Source organism: Danio rerio, chromosome 7, assembly GCF_049306965.1.
Source record: "Danio rerio strain Tuebingen ecotype United States chromosome 7, GRCz12tu, whole genome shotgun sequence".
NCBI lineage: Eukaryota > Metazoa > Chordata > Actinopteri > Cypriniformes > Danionidae > Danio > Danio rerio.
The window spans coordinates 12,152,110-12,177,798 of NC_133182.1; the positions used below are offsets into that span (position 1 = coordinate 12,152,110).

Here is a 25,689-nt window from a genome sequence, read left to right on the forward strand (position 1 = left end):
CATGCCTTAATTTTGAATTATTAAATTAGGACAGTAAGGTTTGACTTTGCTTGAACAAAAGTCTTGTCACTTATCAGAAATAATGTCCAGTATATAATATAAAGTCCTGCTGCAGTGGAAAAAAATAATTATTATTGTGTATGACTCCCATGAGCTTGGAGGACTGCATCCATACATATCTGTAATGATTCAAATAACGTCATCTGGAATATAAAGCGTTCTTGCTGGACTCCTAGAGTTCATCAAGATTCTTTGGATTAATCTTCAATGCTTCTCCTTCATCTTACCCCAGACATGCGCAATAATGTTCATGTCTGGTGACTGGGCAGCCCAATCCTGGAGCACCTTGACCTTATCTGGCAGGGATCGGGCTTTTGCTGTGGCAGCACCAAAATTGTGGAATGAGTTGCCGTTGTATATAAGACAAGCCTCTTCCATTACTGTTTTTAAATGTCTTCTTAAAACCCACTTGTTCAATTTGGCTTTTAGCACAGCGTGAGATGTTGACTTTTTATGTTTATTTACTTGTATTTTAAAGTTTGTTTTACTCTCTGTTGTCAGCACTTTGGTCGACTGCGTTGTTTTAAAATGCTTTAGAACTAAATTGAAGTGAATTGAAATATTTGCTTACAGGAACCTGTGTGGAGGCTGAAGTATGAGGAGCAGCGTTATCCTACTGAAGAAGAATTTGCCCTCTCCTGTGGTTTGTAATGTAATGGGCAGCACAAATGTCTTGATACCTCAGGCTGTTGATGTTGCCATCTACTCTGCAGATCTCTCACACGCCCCATACTGATTGTAACCCCAAACTATGATTTTTATTCACCAAACTTGACTGATTTCTCTGAGAATCTTGGGTCTATGTGGGTTCCAATTGATCTTCTGCAGTATTTGTGACGATTGGGATGCAGTTCAACAGATGATTCAACAGAAAAATCGACCTTCTGCCAAGTCAAGTTATTATTTGCTGCTTATACAACTGGGATCGATCACAAGACCTTTGTCGGGTAGATGTTAGTGTAGATGTTAGTACTTCAAACTGTTGGTGCATTGATATTAAATTTATGGAATACAATAGTTAACTGTAAATAATTCAAAACCTTTTCTAAGGTTCCTATCACATTTCTGCCAACCACAGCTGCTGTTTTTACTGAAAAATTTGATGGATTTAGTTATATATTTTATTCAGTGCTTTGGCTAAACTCAGCATAGACTAGGGGTGCCCAAACTTTTTCCTATGAAGGGCCAAAAACCAAACTTGATTGAGGCTAGTGGGATAAAGGTAAATATAGTTGCCATGGGTAATTCCTAGTTTAATAAATAATGTTTAGAAATGACTAGAAAACATTGCTTTATATTAACCAATACAGTAATTTTTTTTTACATTTAATAATGAACTTATTACAATAAAATCAAAACAATCTCATTTAGTACGGAATTACACTAGCGCCTTGATTTTCTCAATGATGTCTTCTGCATAGTCCTCTGTTCGTGAAGTTACAGTATTTACATTTAAACATTTTTTTGATTTTTTCACAAAATTTAATTGAAACATTTAATTCCATTTTGCTTCTTTGTAGCTCAGCAATAAATTCAAACAAAAGTTACGTAATATTAGAAATGACGATCTCTGTTTTAAAGTCATTTGCTCCAACCCTCTCCATTATACTGACTTCTCCTCTCAGATAGGATGGTGGGCCAAATCAAAGGTTACAATGGGTTAACTTTGGCCCGCGGGCCCTACTTTTGGCATCTCTGGTATAGACAGAGTTTTGGATCTATTTAAAGGGCACCTATGGTAAAAAAATCTACTTTTCAAGCTGTTTGGACAGATGTGTGTAGGTATAGTCTATAGATCGTCATATTGGGGTGATATAAACACACCCAGTCCTTTTTTTTTCAACATAAAAACGGTGGACCAATTGGAGCGGTTCTCAGACTGACCGCAACTTGACGTAGGAGAGCGGTTCCCCTGCCCACCAATATTGATTGACAGCCTCGCGTCACGATCATATCCTCAATTTCCTGTTTCACATCCGTCATTTTTACCGTTTGAGTCAAAGCGATATCACTAAAGCTAAACCTTGCTTTATTTTTAGATGTAATGCTCATTGGACTTAACACAAGATCGATATTCTCCACATTATCGCTGTAATCGGAATTATTGCTTGTACCTTTTGGTAGGTTTGCAAACGTGTACTTTTCACTGCGTGTACCTTAAACTTCAGCGTTTGCATTTCTCGCGAACACAGAAGCTCCCTGTGATCTTAGGTGCAGCTGGAAAAGTGCAAGCGTGTTGCCTCATAACAAACTTGCCTGCAGGTCGCACACCAGAAGTGGCGCCGTTGTGTTTGCCCTGGTGGAGGGCTGTGTTTGGAGTTCTGGAATGCATGGCGCTGGGTGGCGCGATGATTCGGGACACTTCATGTTTCAACCGCGCCACTGAGAGTGTCAGGTGTGCCGTGTCACGGTTCATTCAGTGCCTCAGTCAAAGTTAATTTAGTGTGTGTGGTTATTAGTCTCGGTGTACAAGCTCGGCAATTGTACACCGAGACTATACAAAGACACATTTTGTCTTTGATTTTGTACTCTCTGCTTGGTCTGTGTCCGAGTCGTACATGTTCGGCTGAATGCTGATCTCTCTGTCAGCCTGTCTGTTGCAAACAGAGAGTGTGGGAGCTCTTGGCTCCGCCCCCTTGTTTCGTTGGGCGGGAAGCCGAAACTAATTTTTATGTGAAGCAACACGCCCCTAAAACAGCGAGCTGTGTACACGCCCCCAACATGACACTTTTTAACACATTATAAAAAAAAACATCTGAACTGTCTTGTTGAACTGAGCCTAAACTAGCACACTCAGACTTTTAAATCCAAGGCAGTCTTTTAATCAAAGAAACGTGAATAAACTCAGCTTACCCAGGACCTCAGCCGTGGCCATGATCTCGCAGGTGTACATCGCAGCCATGAGTCGCTGAGGTTTGGCTTGGAAAGCGTATCTGCAGGCCTCCTTCACAGCGGCGATCAGCTGACCTGAAAATGGCCCGTAACAGTCAACCGAACTCCCAGCAGCCTCTGCTTTGCTCCGGCTTCGGCTAGAGCTCACAGGAGAGACTTCCGAATGCTCATTATTAAGCTCTGCAGGCTGGGAACCTTCATCTACGGAGTCTTGCTGAGCTACAGGTGTGGAAATCTTCATGTCCCAGGACTCCACAGAGAAGCACACACCCATCAAAGGCTCTTCACACATGGGGCCGGCGAGTGTCGCTAACTGGAAGCCACTGGCAATGCTGTTGTCGAAGTCTCGAAGCGCGCTGGACTCAGTTTTCTCGGTTTCCAGACACTGCCATACAGAGGGTCTTCTGTAGCCCTCGATGCTGTTGAGGAGGATATTTGGGCCACAGCGGCGAGGACCAAACGCCCAGATATGATCCACTGCATTTCTCCATTTGTGGCCCTGCAGGTGGCTCTCCAACTTCACCTTGAAATGAAAATTAATGACAAAATTAAGCTAAATATTTAAAAACCATATATATATATATATATATATATATATATATATATATATATATATATATATATATATATATATATATATATATATAGTTGAAGTCAGAATTATTAGCGCCCCTGTCTTTTTTTTCACCAACTTCTGTTTAATGGAGGGAAGATTGTTTCAGCACATTTCTAAGCATAATAGTTTTAAAAACTTATTTCTAATAACTGATTTATTTTATCTTTGACATGATGATAGTAAATATCATTTTACTTGATATTTTTCAAGACACTTCTATACAGCTTAAAGTGACATTTAAAGGCTTAACTAGGTTAATAAGGTGAACTAGGCAGGTTAGGGTAATTAGGCAAGTTATTGTATAACGATGGTTTGTTCTGTAGATTATTGACAAAACAATTAGCTTAAAGGGGCTAATAATATTGTCCAAAAAATATTTTTTTTTAAATTAATAACTGCTTTTATTCTAGCTGAAATAAAACAAATAAGATTTTTTCCAGAAGAAAAAAATATTATCAGACATACTGTGAAAATTTCCTTACTCTGTTAAAAATCGTTTAGGAAATATTAAAAAAAATAAAATAAATCAAAAGGGGGCTAATAGTTCTCACTTTAACTGTATAAAAAAAGACAGAAAAAAGACAAATAAATGGACCTGACTCCAGGGGTTCATAAAAGTTATTATAATAGTGTATTATGCCAAGTAACAAAAATGATTTAATTTTTATTATTTTAATTTTAGTCGACTAATCTTCCAACATGTCTACTGTTCTATAATGTGTTTACTAATGAGAGTGCCATCAAATGTCAATAATAATATCCATCAATAACAAATTACAATCATCGAGTTATCAAATCAAATCTCAACAAATAAAATCAAGTACCACCGAGCATAATTCCAGTTCAAAAAGCTCAGATAGATAAAGCTCGGATAGACAAAAATAAAACCTTAAAAAAACTTTAATAGACCTTGCATCAATAAACTGTTAATAATATATTATTGGTATTATGGTGTCATGTTTTAGTTTTGCATTTAAAATTGGCATCTCCTATGTTTTCATTCTCTTGTCTTTTTCTTGCTAGCTACCCTAGGGCCCCAAAAAGTGGTATGGTTAGTTATTTTGGGACTTTTGACATTGGACGCAAACCATTACACCTATTGTAAACAAGGTCTAAAAAGGATAGTTCACCCAAAAATAGAAATTCTGTCATTATTTACTCACCGTTTACTTTTTCAAACCATCTTTGAGTTTATTTCTTCTGATGAACACAAAAGAAGATATTCTGAAGAATGCTGGTTGTTGGCACCAATTGACTTCTATAGGCAGTTTTCTTTCTATTACAGAAGTCAATGTGTTCCATCTACCATCATTCTTCAAATATATATATATATATATATTTAAAGCCAGGAGGTAGAATAAATGACAGAATAAATTTTTTTTGGGATAAACTATCCCATTAATGGTTTATTGAGGTCTACCTTGAAGTCCTGTATGTTGTCCAAGATCTTCTGGCTGATGTCCAGAGTCTTGCCCTCACGGACGGACAGGTTGAACTGCTCCATGGTGCGGATGAGCTCCACATTGTCCTCCAGCAGGCAGGTGACCTGTTCAGGCAGAGGAATGGCCCGTACGCCGACCGTGGCCATCTTGTTTGGGGTTGTGAGTGAGACCAGGCCGCTGGAGTCCACCTGAACACATTCTGGATTCTTCGACTGTTCCTCTTTCACCTGGTGAATCACAGCCACCTTCTGCTGCTTCCCTAAATCCTCGTTCACCATGTCCACTCGGGGTGGTCGGACCACAGTCTCGCGGAAAGGAATGATCGGTTTGGAAGAACTGATCTCAATTTTGGCAAACCTAGAGAAGTAAAAGGAAATTAATATTATTTCCATGTACAATAATTGCAAGGAAACTGAATGAATGAATAAATAAATTAATAAATGAATAAATCAATGAATCAATCAATCAATGAATCAATCAATGAATGAATGAATGAATGAATCAATCAATCAATCAATCAAATCAATCAATCAATCAATCAATCAATCAATCAATCAATCAATCAATCAATTAATGTATGAATCAATCAATAAATCAATCAATCAATATAGCACTGTATAAATGACTCAATCAACCAACTTACCAATCAATCAATCAATCAATCAATCCTATTAAATCTGAGTGAATAAATGAAAGAACGAATGAATGATTGAAAGTCTCACAGAATGAAATGATCAGATTGAAAGCATTGATTTCAATTTTGGCAAACCTAGAGGAGCAAAAGGAAATTGATTAAATATTTCAATATGAATAAATGCAAGGAAACTGAATGAATGAAAAGATCAATATATGAATGAATGAATGAATGAATGAATGAATGAATGAATGAATCAAGCCTATTAAATCTGAGTGAATAAATGAAAGAACGAATGAATGATTGAAAGTCTCGCAGAATGAAATGATCAGATTGAAAGCACTGACCTCAATTTTGGCAAACCTAGAGGAGCAAAAGGAAATTGATTGAATATTTTAATATGAATAAATGCAAAGAAACTGAATGAATGAATGAATGAATGAATGAATGAATGAATGAATGAATGAATCAATCAATCAATCAATCAATCAATCAATCAATCAATCAATCAATCAATATGATTGATTGAATGAATGAACGAATCAATAAATCCAACGGAATTCAATAAGAATGAACAAACAAATGAACTTCCTGCGGAATGGAATGATCTGTTTGAAAGCACTGATCTTAATTTTGGCAAACCTAAAGAAGCAAAAGGAAATTGATAATATTTCAATATGAATAAATGCAAGGAAACTGAATGAATGAATCAATCAATTAATGTATGAATGAACGAACGAACGAACGAACAAACGAACCAATCAATCAATCAATCAATCAATCAATTGAATAAATCAATAAATCAATCAATCATACAATCAATCAATCACTGTATGATTGTTTAATTGATTGATTAAATTAATAAATCAAAAAATCCAATTGAATCCAAAATAAGAGAATGAATGAATGAATGAATGAATGAATGAATGAATGAATGAATGAAAGTCTTGCAGAATGGAATAATACATATGAAATCACTGATCTTAATTTTGGCAAACCTAGAGAAGTAAAAGGAAATTAATTAAATATTTCAATATGAATAAATGCAAGGAAACTGAATAAATGAATCAATCAATCAATCAATAAATCAAATTGAATTCAATAAGAATGAATGAAAGGAAATTGATTAAATATTTCAATATGAATAAATGCAAGGAAACTGAATGAATGAATAGATCAATATATAAATGAATGAATGAATGAATGAATCAATGAATCAATCAATCAATCAATTAATCAAATCACTGTATGATTGATTGAATCAATAAATCTAACGAGCAGTTGGACATGTGCACCTAATAAAGTGGCTGGTGAGTCCTGTCTTTTATATTAATATTTGCTGTGTGATATTTGAATACATTTTTAATAATAACATCCCTAAAAATACTGCATAGTTGCATTAGAATTAAGTCAAACAAACAGTCATTGCACAAAGCACAACAACAGAGCACAAGAAACACAGTAACTACCAGGAGTGTTTATTATCAAAAAGGAAAAAAAGAAAAGAAAAGAAAAGCAAAGCAAAAAGAAACAGTGTTGTGTAAAAAGGCTTAATTTTTTTCAAACTAACTGGGAGGACATGAAGGGAAAGCATCGCCGGCACTCGAGACTGGCGTTCAGCCAATGCTAAGAGCCAAGCTCTGATTCTAAAGCACGCCGTTATGGCACAGTAAAATCTAATTTACAATGGGCCATTCATGCACAAATTATTCAAATACACATTAATCTCTCTGCGTCTGTGGGAGAAAACAGACATAAACACTTAAAGACTATCAAACACACAGAAAGAGTCATCCAGAGAGTCACAGTTCAGCTCAGTTTCCATCCAACACTGCAAATTTACTTAATGCACTAAATCAAAAAATCACATAAAACATCTCAGAATAAAACACCTACTGCAAACATGGTCACTTCATGGGAAACTAGTGCAATATATGAACAACAAAAGTTATGTCTGAAAGCGGAGAAATTACCTCTTTTTTCCACCATAGTACAAAACTTTTTTTTATGTTATCAATGAATGTATTTGGTAAATGTGTTTCCATCATAGTTTATCTCTTAACAGGATTACAAATGTATCTGATGCAACTGTGTACGTTTATTGAACTATTGGAATTATTTGTGTTTGTGTGTGTGTAAATCGTGTGCACAAAATTAATTTTAGATTCATGAACATGCTTATATATTGCTAATGTTAGTTAGTGTAAAAGAAGTATAGCCTAAAATGGTGCTGCACAACACTGGAAAAATATGTGATGCTGTTGTTGAGTACTGCGATAGCAATATTTTTTTACAATATAACATTTCCTTTAAAAAATGCTATTTTATTAGCCATGTTTTAAAATCATTTATTGATTTAATTATATTAAAATAAAAAAATCAAAAGATTTGTTTTAGACATATATAATTTTTTAAATCCAACTAAAAAACTATCATGGTGCAAAGATTTAGTGCCCTATCATACACATGGCGCAATAAGGCTCAAGACGTGTTTGGAGCAATTTGTTGCTATTTGGGGGTTGGGGGGTTTTAGGTGGTCCCTTATTAGGGTGAGCATATCCCTTATTTTTACATCCCAATGTTGACAGGTATGCATGGAGCAATGCAACTGACTATTTAAGGGAATGGACGTTATGCTCAAAACACACTCATAAGAATAAGCACAACACTGTTAGACCATGCGCCAGAAAGCAGAGTGTATTTTTTAGTCCTTAAAATAGCAAAAGTGGATTCAGACATGCCCTAAATGCTTTTGCACCATGCGCTTTAGACTTTGCGCCTAGATCATTAAAACAGAGGCCTTAGTCTTAAAAATACTATGAATGAGTGAAAACCTCAACAGGTTTTCTGACTCTGGCTGTTGCCATTTTCCTCTTTCATCTCGACTCGCATAATACGTATTTATCTTCAGCTCTGGGTTCACCTTTAGGCCGCTCAAGCCAATAGCAGAACAGCAACTCCTGGGGAGTTGGGGATAAATATAGTAAGGGCCCATCTGATTGGTCAAATTTAAATAAACAACCAATGCATAAAATAAATGTCATTTATCACGTGTACCGCAAATACAATTATGTGTAATACCTTTTTTTAATATATATATATATATATATTTTAGCATTCAGCGCTTATTTATGCAATATCCTAAAATGCCCACAAAAATGGATGGATGTAAACATAGCTAGAGCATGTTATGATGGTATGGTGATGACACATGATTCATGTTTTCATACACAATAATGGCTTGGATGGATAGGGCCCTGAAGACTTTCGGGTCACTGGGTAATGGACATGCGGGTCTTACGGGTCACTGGGCTTTGTTAAGTGGAGCAGACGCTTGTCATGATTGCTGTCTTCGTCCCGAGCCGTTCAGTAATCCAGTTAGATCCAGACAGCCACGGGACGGTTTGAGAAGCAGATAATCCAGTGGAAAATGTTTACTAGCGGGATCTGGCCGTCTGCAGGCTCTGACAGCTCCTGGAGTGAAGAGCTTCACACGCTTACTGCTTCTGCAACCTCATTAGTTACTCCTTATTTCTAAATCTAGAGTTTCTGGAGCTGTACTGTCTACTCTTTCACAGCAGTGATCCTGTACACTTCAATTATGCTGGATATCAAGTTGCTTTATTATTATTAACATGATTAAAATGGCCATGATTGCAACAACACCTTAAATCTAAAACGTTCAGCACTGTAGGTTAACACAGAAAAAGCAGCTGCTTACAGAATGAGCTAAATTGGCTGAAACATTCAGTGGATAAGAAAAAGCATAATATTTAATGAAGCATTAAATTCATCAAAAGTGGCGTTTAAAACGTTATAAAAAGTGAAGGAGCACAGCTGTTTTTCACACTGAAACTAATCAAGACTGATGTAATAATGCTGAAAATTCAGCCTGTCTTTAGAGACATCTATTGTATTTTAAAATATAAAAAAAATATAAAAAACAAACATGTGAACAAACAAACAAACATGAAAACAAAATGATATGCAAATAAACAAACATACAAACTTACAAACAAACAAGCAAACATGAAAACAAACATGCAAGCAAACAATCAAGCAAATACACATGCAAACAAACCTATAAACTAACAAACAAACGTGAAAACAAACCAACAAACTAAAACAAACATACATCCACACAAACCTACAAACTAACAAACAAACATGCAAACAAATCTAGAAACTAAAACAAACAAACATGAAAACAAACATGCACACAACCCTACAAACTAACAAACATGCAAACAAATCTACAAACTAAAACAAACAAACATGAAAACAAACATGCACACAAGCCTACAAACTAACAAACAAACATGCAAACAAACCTAAAAACTAAAACAAACAAACATAATAACAAACATGCAAACAAATCTACAAACTAAAACAAACAAACATGAAAACAAACATGCACACAAACCTACAAACTAACAAACATGCAAACAAATCTACAAACTAAAACAAGCAAACATGAAAACAAACGTGCACATAAGCCTACAAACTAACAAACAAACATGCAAACAAACCTAAAAACTAAAACAAACAAACATAATAACAAACATGCACACAAACCTACAAACTAACAAACAAACATGAAAATAAACATGCACACAAACCTACAAACTAAAACAAACAAACATGATAACAAACATGCACACAAACCTACAAACTAACAAACAAACATGATAACAAACATGCACACAAACCTACAAACTAAAACAAACAAACATGATAACAAACATGCACACAAACCTACAAACTAACAAACAAACATGATAACAAACATGCACACAAACCTACAAACTAACAAACATGAAAATATATATATATATATTATATATACATAATAATAATAATAATAATAATAATAATAATAATAATAAAAAGTTATGTTGTGTACATTCTGGCCAAATCTAACTCAGAATCTTATTATTATTAGTCAATCTTTGTATATATTATTCCATTTATTTATGATGTATAGTTTTTTTAAACAATTTTAGATGTTTGACACTGTTAAGATAAATTTGTTGCATTTTGGCACGTTTTTTGACTTATTTATGAACTATTTATGGATAAATTTTTTTAAATTTTTTATTTATAAAATTAAATAAAAAAATATCCTGGATTTGAAAATATTGTGTTCCTGGCTTTCACTGAGCTCAAGTAATAGATAATTGGACAAAAATTGTGAATGAACTTGACTGTTAATGTAATAAATAATAATGTAAAATAACTACGTTTCACAAAACGGATATATCTCATTTTGCAACAAAACTATTCATATATATATATATATATATATATATATATATAATTTTTTTAATTAACAAAGTAACTATTTTAAAACATATAACCCAATAAAACCTGAAAACCTGATGCAACCATCAGAAATCTTCAATTGTTACATCATGAAAAACTATTATCTTCATATTGAATGTCTTTTATTAATAATAATGTGCTGTTTTACTATAGTACTAAAAGCTCAGTCAAGTTAGTCAACAGACTTGTGATTAATGACATGGATTTGCTGACAGCATGAAAATCAGCAATGCACAATCCACCAAATCTCCATATTCAATAGCATTTTGCTGGCCTTGACATGTGACACACTGCTGCACAACAACTCCATAATCAACAAATGTTTGGATGACAGAATCGCTAATGTTCAGCTTAATCAATGTGCGTCCCTAAACTGCACAGATCAGCACTCGTGAGTTTTGGCGGTTGACCCACTTCTCTGCTGAGGAAGTGATGTGATCGTCCGCTGACCTCGTTTCTGAAGGCGCTGAACTGCTCTGACACTGAGGTCTGATGGGTTATTTTTACAGCGAGCGCTGCAGGCGGCCTGACCTCAGGATGGACCCGGCGTCACCTCTGACTCTGCTCTCATGGGCTACTAGTGCTTCTGTCTGACCCGAGGGAAAGAGCTGCTCAGCCAATCACGGCCTACTTACTGCAGCACTACATCATCTGTGAAATGTCAGATTTTTCGCCACCGGTTGCTGAAATGATGGATTCGTTTGGATAGGAGAAGGGGAAAAAAATTCACCTTTTGCAATGCTCTAATTCAACTGGAGTGGAAATTAAGGGTATTGTGCTAATATTGTATTTAAAAAAGGGATGATTCACTCAAAAGAAGATATTTCTAAAAATGTTGGAAAAAAAACAGCCATTTACTTTCATAGTATGTTTTTGTGGATGTACTATGGATGTCAATAGCTGTCTTTTTGTTTTTCAGCATTCTTCAGAATATCTTCTTTTGTGTTCAACCCCAAAAATGAAGGCTAAATGTTAAAATTTGGGTGAACTATCACTTTCACAACCCACTAATTGCAAAACTAAACCATCTGAAAAATTTTTTTGCCATCAGTTGCTGAAATGATGGGTTCGTCTGGATATGAGGCAAATAAAACAAAAGGATTTCACCTGTTGCAATGCTGAAAGTCTTTGAAAGTGCTAATATTGTAATTAAAAAAGTCATAACTCACTTAAAAATGAAAATTCAAAAGAAGATATTTAGAAAAATGTTGGAAAAAAACAGCCATTAACTTTCATAGTAATGTTTTTTCAACATATGCAACACTAAATCATCTGCAAATTATTCGATTTTTTTGCCACCAGTTGCTGAAATGACGGATTCGTTTGGATCGAGAAAGGCAAAAAAAAAAAAAAAAAAAAAAAAGAAAAAAGAATTCTTCAGAATATCTTTTTTTTGTGTGTTTAACTTAAACTAACTACATAAACTTTTAAAAACGAAGGATACATGTTCATTTTTGGGTGAAACAAGTACTCCAACACAACAGGGGCGAAAATTAAAAGGGTTAAATTAAAAGGTTATTTAGCCATTAACTTTTATAGTATGTTTTTGTTTTTTTATTATGAATGTCAATAGCTGTTTTTTCCAACATCCTTCAAAATATCTCATTTGAGTTCAACAGAAAAAAAGACCATAAAACTTAAAAAATGAAGGATAATTGTTAATTTTTGGGTGAACCAAGTGCTCCAACCCAACTGGGGTGGAAATGAACAGGGTATTGTGTTAAAATAAAAATTGAGATTAAAAATTAACACTTAAAGGGATAGTTCACCCAAAAATTTTAATCCTGTCTTCATTTATTTAACCTTCACTTTTTCCAGACCTTTTTGAGGTTGTTTCTTCTGTTGGACATGAAAGAAGACATTTTTAAATATGCTGAAAAAAAAAAAAACAGCCATTGACGTTCATGTTTCTACTATGGATCTCAATAGCTGTCTTTTTTAGTTTTTCCTACATTTTTCAGAATATCTGCTTAAGAAAGAAAAAAAAGAATGAATGAAAGAAAGAAAGAAAGAAAGAAAGAAAGAAAGAAAGAAAGAAAAAAAGAAAGAAAGAAAATAAATAAATAACGAAAAGAAAGAAAAAAACAAAAGAAAGAAAGAAAGAAAGAAATGAAAGAAAGAAACAAAAGAAAGAAAGAAAGAAAGAAAGAAAGAAAGAAAGAAAGAAAGAAAAGAAAAGAAAAGAAAGAAAGAAAGAAAGAAAGAAAGAAAGAAAGAAATGAAAGAAAGAAACAAAATAAAGAAAGAAAGAAAGAAAGAAAGAAAGAAACAAAATAAAGAAAAAAAGAAAGAAGGAAAGAAAGAAAGAAAGAAAGAAAGAAAGAAAGAAAGAAAGAAAAGAAAGAAAGAAACAAAATAAAGAAAGAAAGAAAGAAAGAAAGAAGAAAGAAAGAAAAGAAAAGAAAGAAAGAAACAAAATAAAGAAAGAAAGAAAGAAAGAAAGAAACAAAATAAAGAAAGAAAAAAAGAAAAAAAGAAAGAAAGAAAATAAATAAATAAAGAAAAGAAAGAAAAAAACAAAAGAAAGAAAGAAAGAAATGAAAGAAAGAAACAAAATAAAGAAAGAAAGAAAGAAAGAAAAGAAAGAAAGAAAGAAAGAAAGAAAAAGAAAGAAAGAAAGAAAGAAAGAAACAAAATGAAGAAAGAAAGAAAGAAAGAAACAAAATAAATAAAGAAAGAAAGAAAGAAAGAAAGAAAGAAAAAAAAGAAAGAAAGAAAGAAACAAAATAAAGACAGAAAGAAAGAAAGAAAGAAAGAAAGAAAGAAAGAAACAAAATAAATAAAGAAAGAAAGAAAGAAAGAAAGAAAGAAAGAAACAAAATAAATAAAGAAAGAAAGAAAGAAAGAAACAAAATGAAGAAAGAAAGAAAGAAAGAAACAAAAGAAAGAAAGAAAGAAAGAAAGAAAGAAAGAAAGAAAGAAAAAAAAGAAACAAAATAAAGAAAGACAGAAAGAAAGAAAGAAAGAAAGAAAGAAAGAAAGAAAGAAAGAAAGAAAGAAAGAAAGAAACAAAATAAATAAATAAATAAAGAAAGAAAGAAACAAAATGAAGAAAGAAAGAAAGAAAGAAAGAAAGAAAGAAAAAAAGAAAGAAAGAAAAAAAGAAAGAAAGAAAAGAAAGAAAGAAACAAAATAAAGAAAGACAGACAGAAAGAAAGAAAGAAAGAAAGAAAAAAGAAAGAAAGAAAGAAACAAATTAAATAAAGAAAGAAAGAAAGAAACAAAATGAAGAAAGAAAGAAAGAAAGAAACAAAATAAATAAATAAATAAATAAATAAACAAACAAACAAAATAAATAAAGAAAGAAAATAAATAAAGAAAAAAGAAAAGAAAGAAAATAAATAAAGAAGGAAAATAAATAAAGTAAACAAAGAAAGAAACAAAGAAAGAAACAAAATAAACAAATAAAGAAATAAAAGAGAGAAAGAAAAAAACACAATAAATAAATAAAGAAAGAAAATAAATAAAGAAAGAAAAGAAAGATAGAAAATGAAGAAAGAAAGAATATAAAAGAAAAGAAAGAAAGAAAGAAAGAAAGAAAGAAAGAAAGAAAGAAAGAAAGAAAGAAAGAAAGAAAGAAAGAAAGAAAGCGAACAAACATTTATTGTAAAACAGAATGAAATTAATAATTTAAGAAAAAGAAAGAAAGAAAGAAAAGAAAGGAAGGAAGACAGAAAGAAGAAAGCAGGCATATTACACATGGTGAACATAAACTGAATCAATGACAGTTTAAGCAGTTTACATCTTGTGCACTCAAGAAAATGACGTTGTTCAAAGTACTTATTTAAAAGGTCACGAAACCCCCCTCTTCCAGTTCAAGTCTACCCCAAAAGTTTTTCAAAAAATGCTTCATGATGGGTGTGGAGCGCTGCGATCAGAGGGAGGAGTGAGTGTGGCCAGCAGAGCAGGGGAATAATATGCAACAAACCCTGTAGATGAATGCATACGACCCTTCACAACCACCTGAATACCGAATGCCATGGGCTGTCTCACAGATTGGCAGGTCTGTCATCGGAAAGCACGTTCTCTCATGAATAATTAAGAAGCAGGGTCTTTCTCATAGGATAAGAAAACTCAGCTATGAATAATAACGAGAAACCGACGCATCATCACTCCACTAGCAGATTCGCGCTAGATTCCCAAAAAATTTTTTAAACCCGGAAGATGAAATTAGCTGACAAAAGCTCTAAATTATCCTGTTTTTTCCACAATTAAAGCTAACAGGTGCTAACATTGTCTTAACTGATGCTCAATACACACAAATCTGTTAAAATGAGCTGATAAAACTTAATTCTTGAGTTTTTTGGGCTAACCCATAGGCTAAATGAATTCATTCATGTTGTCCCAACAAAATTTGATTGTGTGGAACCCAGTATTTTTTACAGTGTGTGTTATTCAAATCTCTTCCAAACCACGACAAGATGGCCTTACTCAGCCTTTTGGCCCGTTTCCACTGACAGGTACAGTATGGTATGGAACAGGTTGGTACGGGTCGCCTTTATCAGGCTTACGTGTTATACAAATACTTGTGTATAAATGTTCATTACTAACTTTTCTATGAACATGAGTTGATTATAACTGCAGATCAATGACAGTGGCTGTTTCTCAATATGCATTTTTCAGCGGTCTTGTGTCCTCGTGTTCTCACGCAACGTCATCATCAGCTGCCAAAGTTCAATTCCAATACTCAAGACCGCAAGTATGGAGGACGCGTGAAACTTCCTGGATGTGTTCTTGATAGCGAGGACGCACGGATGCAGACTTGAGCACCGATCTCGCTCTAGAAGTCCCAGAAGTCATTGCGACTGGAGGTGGGAAGCGCAGCATTTTATTTAGATTTATTATTAAAGTTCAGAGATATCACTTATTTACCTCAGGAGCTTCCCTAAATGAAACGGTGAATATAAACATTACCATGGACATCTTAATAAAGGATTAAACACAGGAAGAGTGATTGTTTGCTGAAATTTGCATTGAATCTGTTTAATTTGTATTGTGCAACGTAAATTTTTATGGTTTTTATGCTTGGTATATATTTTGAAAAGGGGAAAAACAATAAGAGGTTGCATGAATGCTGCAATGTTTAAATAATTTTCCATTTAAAATGCTTGAAGGTCATGTGACCATCAGGAAGAAGGCAGCATCTCATTTCTCACAGGACGCGATCTCTGTTCTCGCGGTCTGATCTTCCGAGGACACTTGGCAAGACCGGTCTCCACAAGAACGCAAGTCCATTCTCTGCGTTCTTGGAATTGAGAAACAGCCAGTGTGAAATAGCCCACTGTAATGTCTGCAATTTTATAAAATAAATAAATACAACGTATATGAACACATACAGACACTTACAGTCTCTGATATGGATTAATTACAGAAAAACAACACGCAACATAGCCCACAGTCAGTGCAAACCTCTCATCTGTGTCTGTACTCTTCACCAGCACATGTAAGCTCTGTTAGAGAGTAATTTTGTCATTCCCAGTTCATAATAATCCAAAAGGCGATGATAAACATGGCAGTTTGTTCGGGATTCAGGTTGCTGAAACAATTTGCTCCTGTGTTTTGTTGGGCTTCTCATTTGTGTGTTTGTGCTTCACTCCCGCATATGTCGTTTTCTTTCTGAAAGGATCAGATGACGGAGACACTTTAATAATCACGCACACGTTATTATCATCAGCTCAAGATGTTTGTGAAATCGAATATAGACGCCATCGCGAGCTCCCGGAAGAAATTAAAAACTGCTCGCACGTTTAGACGGCCTCGTAAAACAACAACAGGACACGGCAGATTTAGCTTTTCTTGGTTTTGTGGCTGTTCATCAAGACAACGACAAGGTTTGTTTGAGCTCGGATCGTCCATGGCTTGTTATTATATGCATATAGTATTACGATTTAATGCCTCGGCTGTGTATTTAAAACATGGCGGTTCCTATGTTTTCATTCTGGCTAGCTCCACATGAGCTTGTGACGTATCTCTGTAACTAATCAGCGTTCAGCTGCACGTATAGCTTCACCTTTAGTACCCTTTCCCATGTTTGGTACCCTTTCGAAAGGATGCTGAAAGTGATCCAGTACGGTTCGGCTTTTTTTTTTACGCCTTTTGATAGTGGAAACGGCCATAAAAGTGTTCCGAACTATACCGTACCGTAACATTCAGTGGAAACGGGCCAAAAATGACACCTGAGGGAACAGCGGCAGTTGGACACGCTTGAGCTAAAAATGCTTTGGCGAAGATATAAAAAAAAAACATAAAAACAAAACAAAACTGATGAGTCTTTTCTTCAAGACGCCTGAAAACAGGTCAAAATAGCAGAGTTAATCTCCAGGGGGAGGAGTGTGTGTGAGAGCTCATTTGTGTCTCCCTACACCAACACAAGTTTGTTTTTTGGTGTGATTTCTCAAGCCAATCAGCGCTCTGCCAGAGCCAAGTCACAATGGTCCAATTTAATCTACATCCACAAAACATGACATCTCTCCCTCGCTGGCTTCTCGCTTCCTTTGTGTTAATGTGACACTTTTTCACTCCATTTGTCTCCCGTTAGCGCTCAAACTCATTTTCTGCTACTATCAGTGCGATGAAGGACAGTTTCAGCGACAACAAAAATGACAAACGGCCAAATCTGTGTCGAAATCACAGCAAAAAGTCAATCTGGTGGATTTCCAATATATCCCAGCCAACTCTATTGTCATACAACAAAGCGAAACAGAAGAGCACATCAATTACCAGTCACCTCATTTACATTTAAAACACAATTGCATAAACAGTGCCAGGAGTCTTAATCAAACTTCCACAAATCCCTCAAAAGAGAAATCACTTTTAAAGGTGACAATTTGCATTATGCCTCAAAACAAGAACACTGACTTTATTTGTTCTTCAAACGAGGACTGGTGATTTATTTATTCATTCATTTTCCTTCAGCTTAGTTCCTTATTTATAAGGGGTCGCCACAGCGGAATGAACCACAAACAATTCCAGCATATGCTTTACGCAGTGGATGCCCTTGAAGGGAAATCATTCAATTTACTTATACTGAATGTCTTCGGAATGGAGAGCCCAGTCACCAGAGATGAACATTATTGAGCATGTCTGGGATAAGATGAAGGAGGAGGCACTGAAGATGAATCCAAAGAATCTTGATGAACTTTGGGAGTCCTGCAATAACGCTTTCTTTGCTATTCCAGATGACTTTATTAATTAACTTAACTTTGACTTTTAAGTGATTTGAGTCAATGCAGAGATTTATGGATGCAGTCCTCCAAGCTCATGGGAGTCATACACAATATAAACTCTTTTTCCACTGCAGCATGACTTTATATTATATACTGGACATTATTTCTGTTAAGTGACAAGACTTCTGCCTAAAGTTAGACCTTACTGTCCTAATTAGATAATAAAAAAAAATCAAGGCATGATCATATTTTATTTAGCTAAAATAAGCATAACCTAGAGGCCTTTGCCTTCCATATAAGCCCCCTCTAATACCAAATTATCAACTAGAAGTCAGGTTATTATTTGGTATTCCTAAAACCTGGATGGGCGACAAGACTTTTGTCAGGTAGTGTATATAAAATGAGCTGAAACAACACAATTCTTGATATTATCTTTAACAGTGATAATTTGCTTTGTGCCTCAAAATAAAAGCACTGACTTTATTTGGGCTGCTAATGCGTTCATAAAAACTTTATTTATTTGGCCAGTTAACATTTGAAAGAAGATGTTCAGATGTTTCAGAAAAGGAAGTCCACTTTTCATTTACCATTTCTAAACTGCATCTTTAAATCAGGCTTTGACAGCTAGAAGATGAAGAGGGATTGTAGGATTTGCTGTCTTTGTAAAATGCTCTATTTATGTTAGCATGTCATTCAGCAGTTAGCATTCAACAATTATTTTTCATAAACTTATGTTTATGAACAATAGTGTAATTTAACTTTTTCCCAGTGCTCGTTTGAACCACTTTATTTAGATTTTCAGATATTAATAGTTAAATGTGTATTTGCACACGTCACATTTTTATTATTATTATTATTATTAATTATAACCACAGCTATAAAATAATATTGTATCTATTAATTTAAATAGTTATATTAAAAATAATAATAACAACAATAATATTTTATTATTACAATACTTTTTAATTTACGCAAGTGTGACAACAACAATAAAATTAATATTTTTTGTTACATGACAGTACTATTTGCACAAGAACAATAATAATAATTGCTTTATTTTTTAAGCAGTTACTATTGCTGCAATTACAACTAATTATAATTATAATATGAATAAAATTATAAATACATAATAATAAATAATTATTTAAAATTTATACCAAAATGGTAATTTAATTAATAAAATAAAATGTTAAATGTATTTCTTTAAGCAGTTTTAATACCGATAATAATAATAATAATAATAATAATAATAATAATAATAATAATAATAATTATTATTATTATTATTATTATTAATAACATTACTACAGTCACTGTTTATTTAAGCATTTATAACAATTAAAAAATAAAAAAAAATAAATAAAAAATAATAATAATAAAACAACAGTTGTAAAAACAATATTATTTGCCCTAAGTTAATATTCATATTAGCGGCTTCACTCCAACATCCACATTAGCAGGATGATGAAGATGAAACCAGAGTAAAAATTTCAGCAAGACAATGATTCAAAACACAACCAAGGAAACTCTCAGATGCTTTTAGAGAAAGAAAATCAAGCTGTAGAATGGCCCAGCCAATCACCTGACCTGAATCCAATAGAAAATACCAAATAAAGCTTCGATTTGATAGAGGAGACCCACAGTACCATCAAGATTTTCACACCCTGTTGAAGTCTGTGAGAAAACTCACACCTGAGCAATGCATGTAAATTCATTCTCCATATGTGAGTCATCCCACTGTATCTCATTACAGGCGAGACTTACATTTCACTCTTCTAATTACAACAATTGTACAACTTTTACTAGAAATAACCACAGACACATTTCACCAACCCTTCATTAACAAACCATATCCATCATTACATAGCTTCTAGCGCACAGTTAATCTCGACAAGCCCTTCATAAGAGCCAGAGTCTGACCTAAATTAAAGAGTTATCTTTAGAAAACATTGAGGAGAAGGTCCAGCTAATGAAATGCAAGGGCAGATGTGATGGATTAAGCCGCTAACGCTCCAACTCCAACCAATATTTAACATGTGGTGATGCTAATATATGCAAATATGCTGTTTATACAAGGTAAAACTCAAGGGCAAGCCAAACGCACCCTTGATGACTTATTAAAATGGGGAAAACATCCTCACGGTTTTAATTATGCAGATATGTCAAATCCAACAGGAGCAAACCCGCTCCAGGATATTCACTTGAACATGTATGATGTTAAAAAGAGAGTTTAAGTATGACATTTTACTCATCCTCAAGAAGTTCCATACTTTTGAGTTTACTTGAGACAAAAGAAGATATTTTGAAGAATGTTGGAAACCGGTAACCATTGGTACATTGAGGAATTCACATCAATCGCTGCTTTTCTACGACCTGTACACAATTTTACAATTCTAAAATGTAATTCCAGTGGAGTGCGGAGTTAATAGCACGATCGCCTCGCAGCAAGATTGCTGGTTAGAGCCCCGGCTGGGTCAGTTGGTATTTCTGTGTGGAGTTTGCATGTTCTCCTCATGTCTGTGTGGCTTTCCTCCAGGTGCTCCGGTTTCCTCTTTAGTCCAATGACGTGTTATAGGTGAATTGAATAAACTAAATTGGCCGTAGTGTATGTGTGTGAAAGAGTGTGTATGGGTGTTTTCCAGTGTTGGGTTGCGGCTGGAAGGGCATCTGCTGCATAAAACATATGCTCGATAAGTTTGCGGTTCATTCCACTGTGGCAACCCCTAATTAAAAAGGACTAATTAACATTACATAATTTAACATTGCAGATCTTGCGATGAGACTATTGCGGATGAGCACATTGTAATATTGATGCTCAAACGATATATTGGCTGGCAATACAAATGCTTTGGTCACACTTTACAATGAGGTTCATTAGTTAATGTTAAGTAATGCATTTACTAACATGAACAAACAATGAACAATACATTTACTACAGTATTCATGTTAGTAAACGTTGGTTAAGGAAAATACAGTAGTTCATTGTTAGTTCATGTTAACTCATGGGGCATTAACTAATGTTAACAAGCATGGACTTGAATGTTAATAATGCATTATTAAATACTCAATTATGATTAATAAATGCTGTACAGGTGTTGTTCATGATTAGTTCCTTTTAGAAAATGCATTAACTAATGAACCTTATTGTAAAGTCTTACAAATGCTTTTATTACTTAGATTTTTTATCTTGTTTCTCGTCCAAATATCAAAACAATTCTTAAATCAAGAAGCATTTTCTAGACAAGCAAAACACGTTGTCTTATTTTAAGAAATAATATGCCAAAATTGAGTGAGTTTTTCCTTAAAAAAAGCAAAATAGTCTGCCAGTGGGGTAAGCAAAATAATCTCATGTCGAAAGGAAAAACATGATTATTTTGCTTAATTTTGATTTAAGAATTTTTAAATATTTGGACTAAAAACAAGATAAAAAAATCTAAGTAAGAAAAGCATTTTTTGCATTGCATTCCCAACCAATATATCGTTTGAGCATCAATATCACAATTTGATATTTAGACTAGAAACAATATAAAAAATCTAAGCAAGAAAAGTGTTCTTGCAGTGAAGATACTATTGAATTATTTTAATTTCTAACAAAAATAAATAAATAAATAAATATAATTTCTGGCTGTAGTTATTTTCTTAATTTAACAGCTTTCTAAATTTTGTGATCCATGTGTTTTTCTTTATATATATATATATATATATATATATATATATATATATATATATATATATATATATATATATATATATATATATATATATATATACTGCGTATATACAGTTGAAGTCAGAATTATTTGCCCCCTTGTTTATTTTTGTACAATTTCTGTTTAACGGCAAGAAGATTTTTCTAAACACATTTCTAAACATAAAAGTTTTAATAACTCATCTCTAATAACTGATTTATTTTATCTTTGCCATGATGACAATAAATAATATTTGACTAGATATTTTTCAAGACACTTCTAAACAGCTTAAAGTGACATTTAAAGGCTTAACTAGATTAATTCAGTTAATTAGGCAGGTTAAGGTAATTAGGCAAGTTATTGTATAATGCTGGTTTGTTCTGTAGACTATCAAAAAAATATATACTGTAGCTTAAAGGGGCTAATAATTTTGACCTTAAAATGGTGTTTAACAAATTAAAAAACAGCTTTTATTTTAGCCTTCATAAAACAAATAAGACTTTCTTCAGAAGAAAAAATATTATCAGACATACTGTGAACATTTATTTGCTCTATTAAACATCAATTGGTAAATATTTAAAAAAGAAAACAAAATTTAAAGGGGGGCTAATAATTATGACTTCAACTCTATATACTGTATATGCAGTTAAAGTCAGAATTATTAGCCCAACATTGAATTTTGTCCCCAAATGTTACTTAACAGGGAAATAAATGTTTACAGTATTTCTGATAATATGTTTTCTTCTGGAGAAAGTCTTATATGTTTTATTTATTTTATTAAGCAATTTTACATTTTTTTTTGAAAACATTTTAAGGTCAATATTATTAGCCCCTTTAAGCTATCTATGTTTCTCGATTGTCTACAGAACAAATCATCGTTATACAATAACTTGCCAAATTAACCTAACCAGCTTAATTAACCTAGTTAAGCCTTTAAATGTCACTTTAAGCCGTATAGAAGTGTCTTAAAAAATATCTAGTCAAATATTATTGACTGTCATCATGGCAAAGATAAAACAGATCAGTTATTAGAAATGAGTTATTAAAACTATTATGATCAGAAATGTGTTGGAAAAAAACTTTCCGTTAAACTGAAATAGGGAAATAAAAAAAAAAAAAAAGGGGGGGGGGGGGGGCTTATAATTCTGACGTTAAATGTAATGGATGTCTTTGGCTAACAGGATGCCAGCATTCCTCAAAATATCTTGGTAACACATTATAATAACTACACTATAAATCATTTATTAGCAGTAGCAAATAGTGAATTTAATAGTGTTCTCTACATTAATAAGCCTTAGTAAGCAGTTTATAACTGCAGCTTCAAATTCTCTATTCTTGACTTACAAAATTTTTTTAAATGTGCTTAATAATTGTATTTTCATACTTAGTTAATGATTTATTTAATTATTTAATCAATACTAGATGAAGTATCACATTATTTACAAACCATTTGTATTTAAGAGTAGTTGAGGGTTTTTAGGATCATTCAGAATGAGTTAATAAATGATTAATAAACTATTGAAATCAACGTTTATATGTCTTATTATTCAGGCATATATTAATGGTTGCTATTTATGTAAATAAATGCTTTATTAACTCAACTTCATCTAGTTTTGTGACCTAAACTAAAGTGAGGACTATTCATGCTTTATAAATCCCTAATATTAATCAGGGGTCGCCACGGCGAAATGAACTGCCAATTTATCCAACATATGTTTTATGCAGCGATTGCCCTTTCAGCTGCAACCCATCACAGGGAAACACCCATACACTCTCGTTCACAAACATACACAATGGACAATTTAGCCCAATTCACCTATACCACATGTCCTTGGACTTTGTTGGGGAAAACAGAGCACCCGAAGGAAACCCACACGAACACTGGGAAAACATGCAAACTCCACACAGAAATGCCAGCTGGCCCAGCAGGGACTTCACCAGTGACCTTCTTGCTGTGGGGCCACAGTGCTAACCACTGAGCCACTGTGCCGCCCTCTTATTGGCGATCATCCAATTATAATCAGTTATTCCTGAGAATTATTTTTTACAGTCTATAGCTATGTTGAGCTTGTGATCAACCAATCACAATCAAGTATTCCTGAGAAACAAAAGTCAAAAATCCCCTGACTGCTCGAATGCCGCATTCACAATGTCACGAAAGGTAGAAAACCTGGAACAATCCAAGCGAAAACTGTGACTCATCTGAGCTATGAATAATTTTTGCGAGGCAGTTTGTGTTGAGTTGAAACTCCAGAGGTGTGAATTAGTCTAAGCTCTGCAATAGTACAGGAGGATCAACACTCATAGACCCGACATCAAGAAATATTGATCCGCAACCCGCCGCAGTGAAACCAGAGAGAAACACGGAATGATAGATGACTACAGAGAGAGACAAGGAGAAATAGTATGAGAGGATGGAGAACGGGGGAAAGAAAAGTTGCAGCAAAACAAAAAAACAAAAGCAAAAGGCCTATAAAGAAAATAAATAAACAAATAAATGAAAAACAACAAATAACATCAAAACTGACTCTTTAACTCCTCAACACATAAATATTTCATCAGAATAAATAAATACATAATAATCAAAATCTTATCTAATTGTTAGCATGTCATTTAACAAATAGCATTCAATAATGATTTTTCAATCTTAATGACCAAGACTGAAATTTTGCCTCTCTCGGTGCACATATTTCCATTTAATTTTCCATTACTAGTTAAAGTGTATTTTGAAAAATGTCACATTATTAGATTTAGCAACGTCAACAAAAATAATAATGATTTATGTATTTCTTTAAACAGTTATTGTATTAGTATTTTAATCATTCATTCATTCATTCATTCATTCATTCATTCATTCATTTATTTATTTATTTATTTATTTATATTTATATTATTATTATTATTAACAGTTGTAGTACATGTGCATAACAATAGACAAATTATTTATTTATCATGATAAAACATTTATGGTTAAGAATTAAAGAGAGTCAGTTTTTATGATTCGTTTGTTTTTTTGTTTGTTGGTTTATTTTTAGCAGTAGTAGTATAACTGTTTAACAATAGACAAATTATTTATTTATCATGATAAAACATTTATGGTTAGGAATTAAAGAGTCAGTTTTTGACGATTTGCTTGTTTATTAATTAATTACTCAATTTATTTATTATTAGCAGTAGTAGTATATCTGCATAAATAGACAAATTATCTATTTATTATAATAAAATATTTATGGTGAGAAATTAAAGAGTCAGTTTTAATGAATTGTTTGTGTATTTATTTATTTTTATTATCATTATTATTATTATCATTATTATTATTATTACTAATACTATTATTATTATTATTATTATTATTAGCAGTAGTAGTATCCCTGGTTAACAATAAATGATTATTGTTCTTGCAAATAACATTGTCATCAATAATAATAATAATAATAATAATTATTATTATTATTATTATTATCAATAATAATAATAATCATCATAATCATCATCATAGATCACCACACATAAGCAAATCCTCAAAACTGACTCTTTAATTCCTCACCATAGATGTTTTATCATAATAAACAAATACACCATTAAATAAATAAATTAATTCATTGATTAATTGATTAATTAATTCAGTCAAATTCAAACACCTTTCTTGCTTTTTTGTCTTCTTGACAATCGAAATCCATGCAGCTGTACAGTAAATTCTGAATTAATAATATGATGATTTTTTTGTTGAATATTGCATTTTAGCCAGACATTTACATGCTGTTGGAATCATATAAAGCAGACAAGTGAACAAAACAAGGCCGAAGCGGTCCCAGTGTGAGTATCTACATGGCAGCAGTCATGGTCTAGTCTTCTGTTACAATATGCA

General features: G+C 33.1%; 1 protein-coding gene across 2 annotated transcripts in view; it reads right to left on the bottom strand.

The window, feature by feature from the left end:
* Positions 1 to 25,689, bottom strand: part of efl1 (elongation factor like GTPase 1) — a 227,601-nt gene that overhangs the window by 33,115 nt on the left and 168,797 nt on the right. For both annotated transcript variants that reach the window (XM_692092.10, XM_068222543.2), the window contains exons 18-19: positions 4,989 to 5,367; positions 2,914 to 3,475 (exon numbers count right to left, since the gene is read on the bottom strand). In XM_692092.10, coding sequence (XP_697184.6) covers positions 2,914 to 3,475; positions 4,989 to 5,367 — 941 coding nt within the window. The remainder of the gene's footprint in view (positions 1 to 2,913; positions 3,476 to 4,988; positions 5,368 to 25,689) is intronic.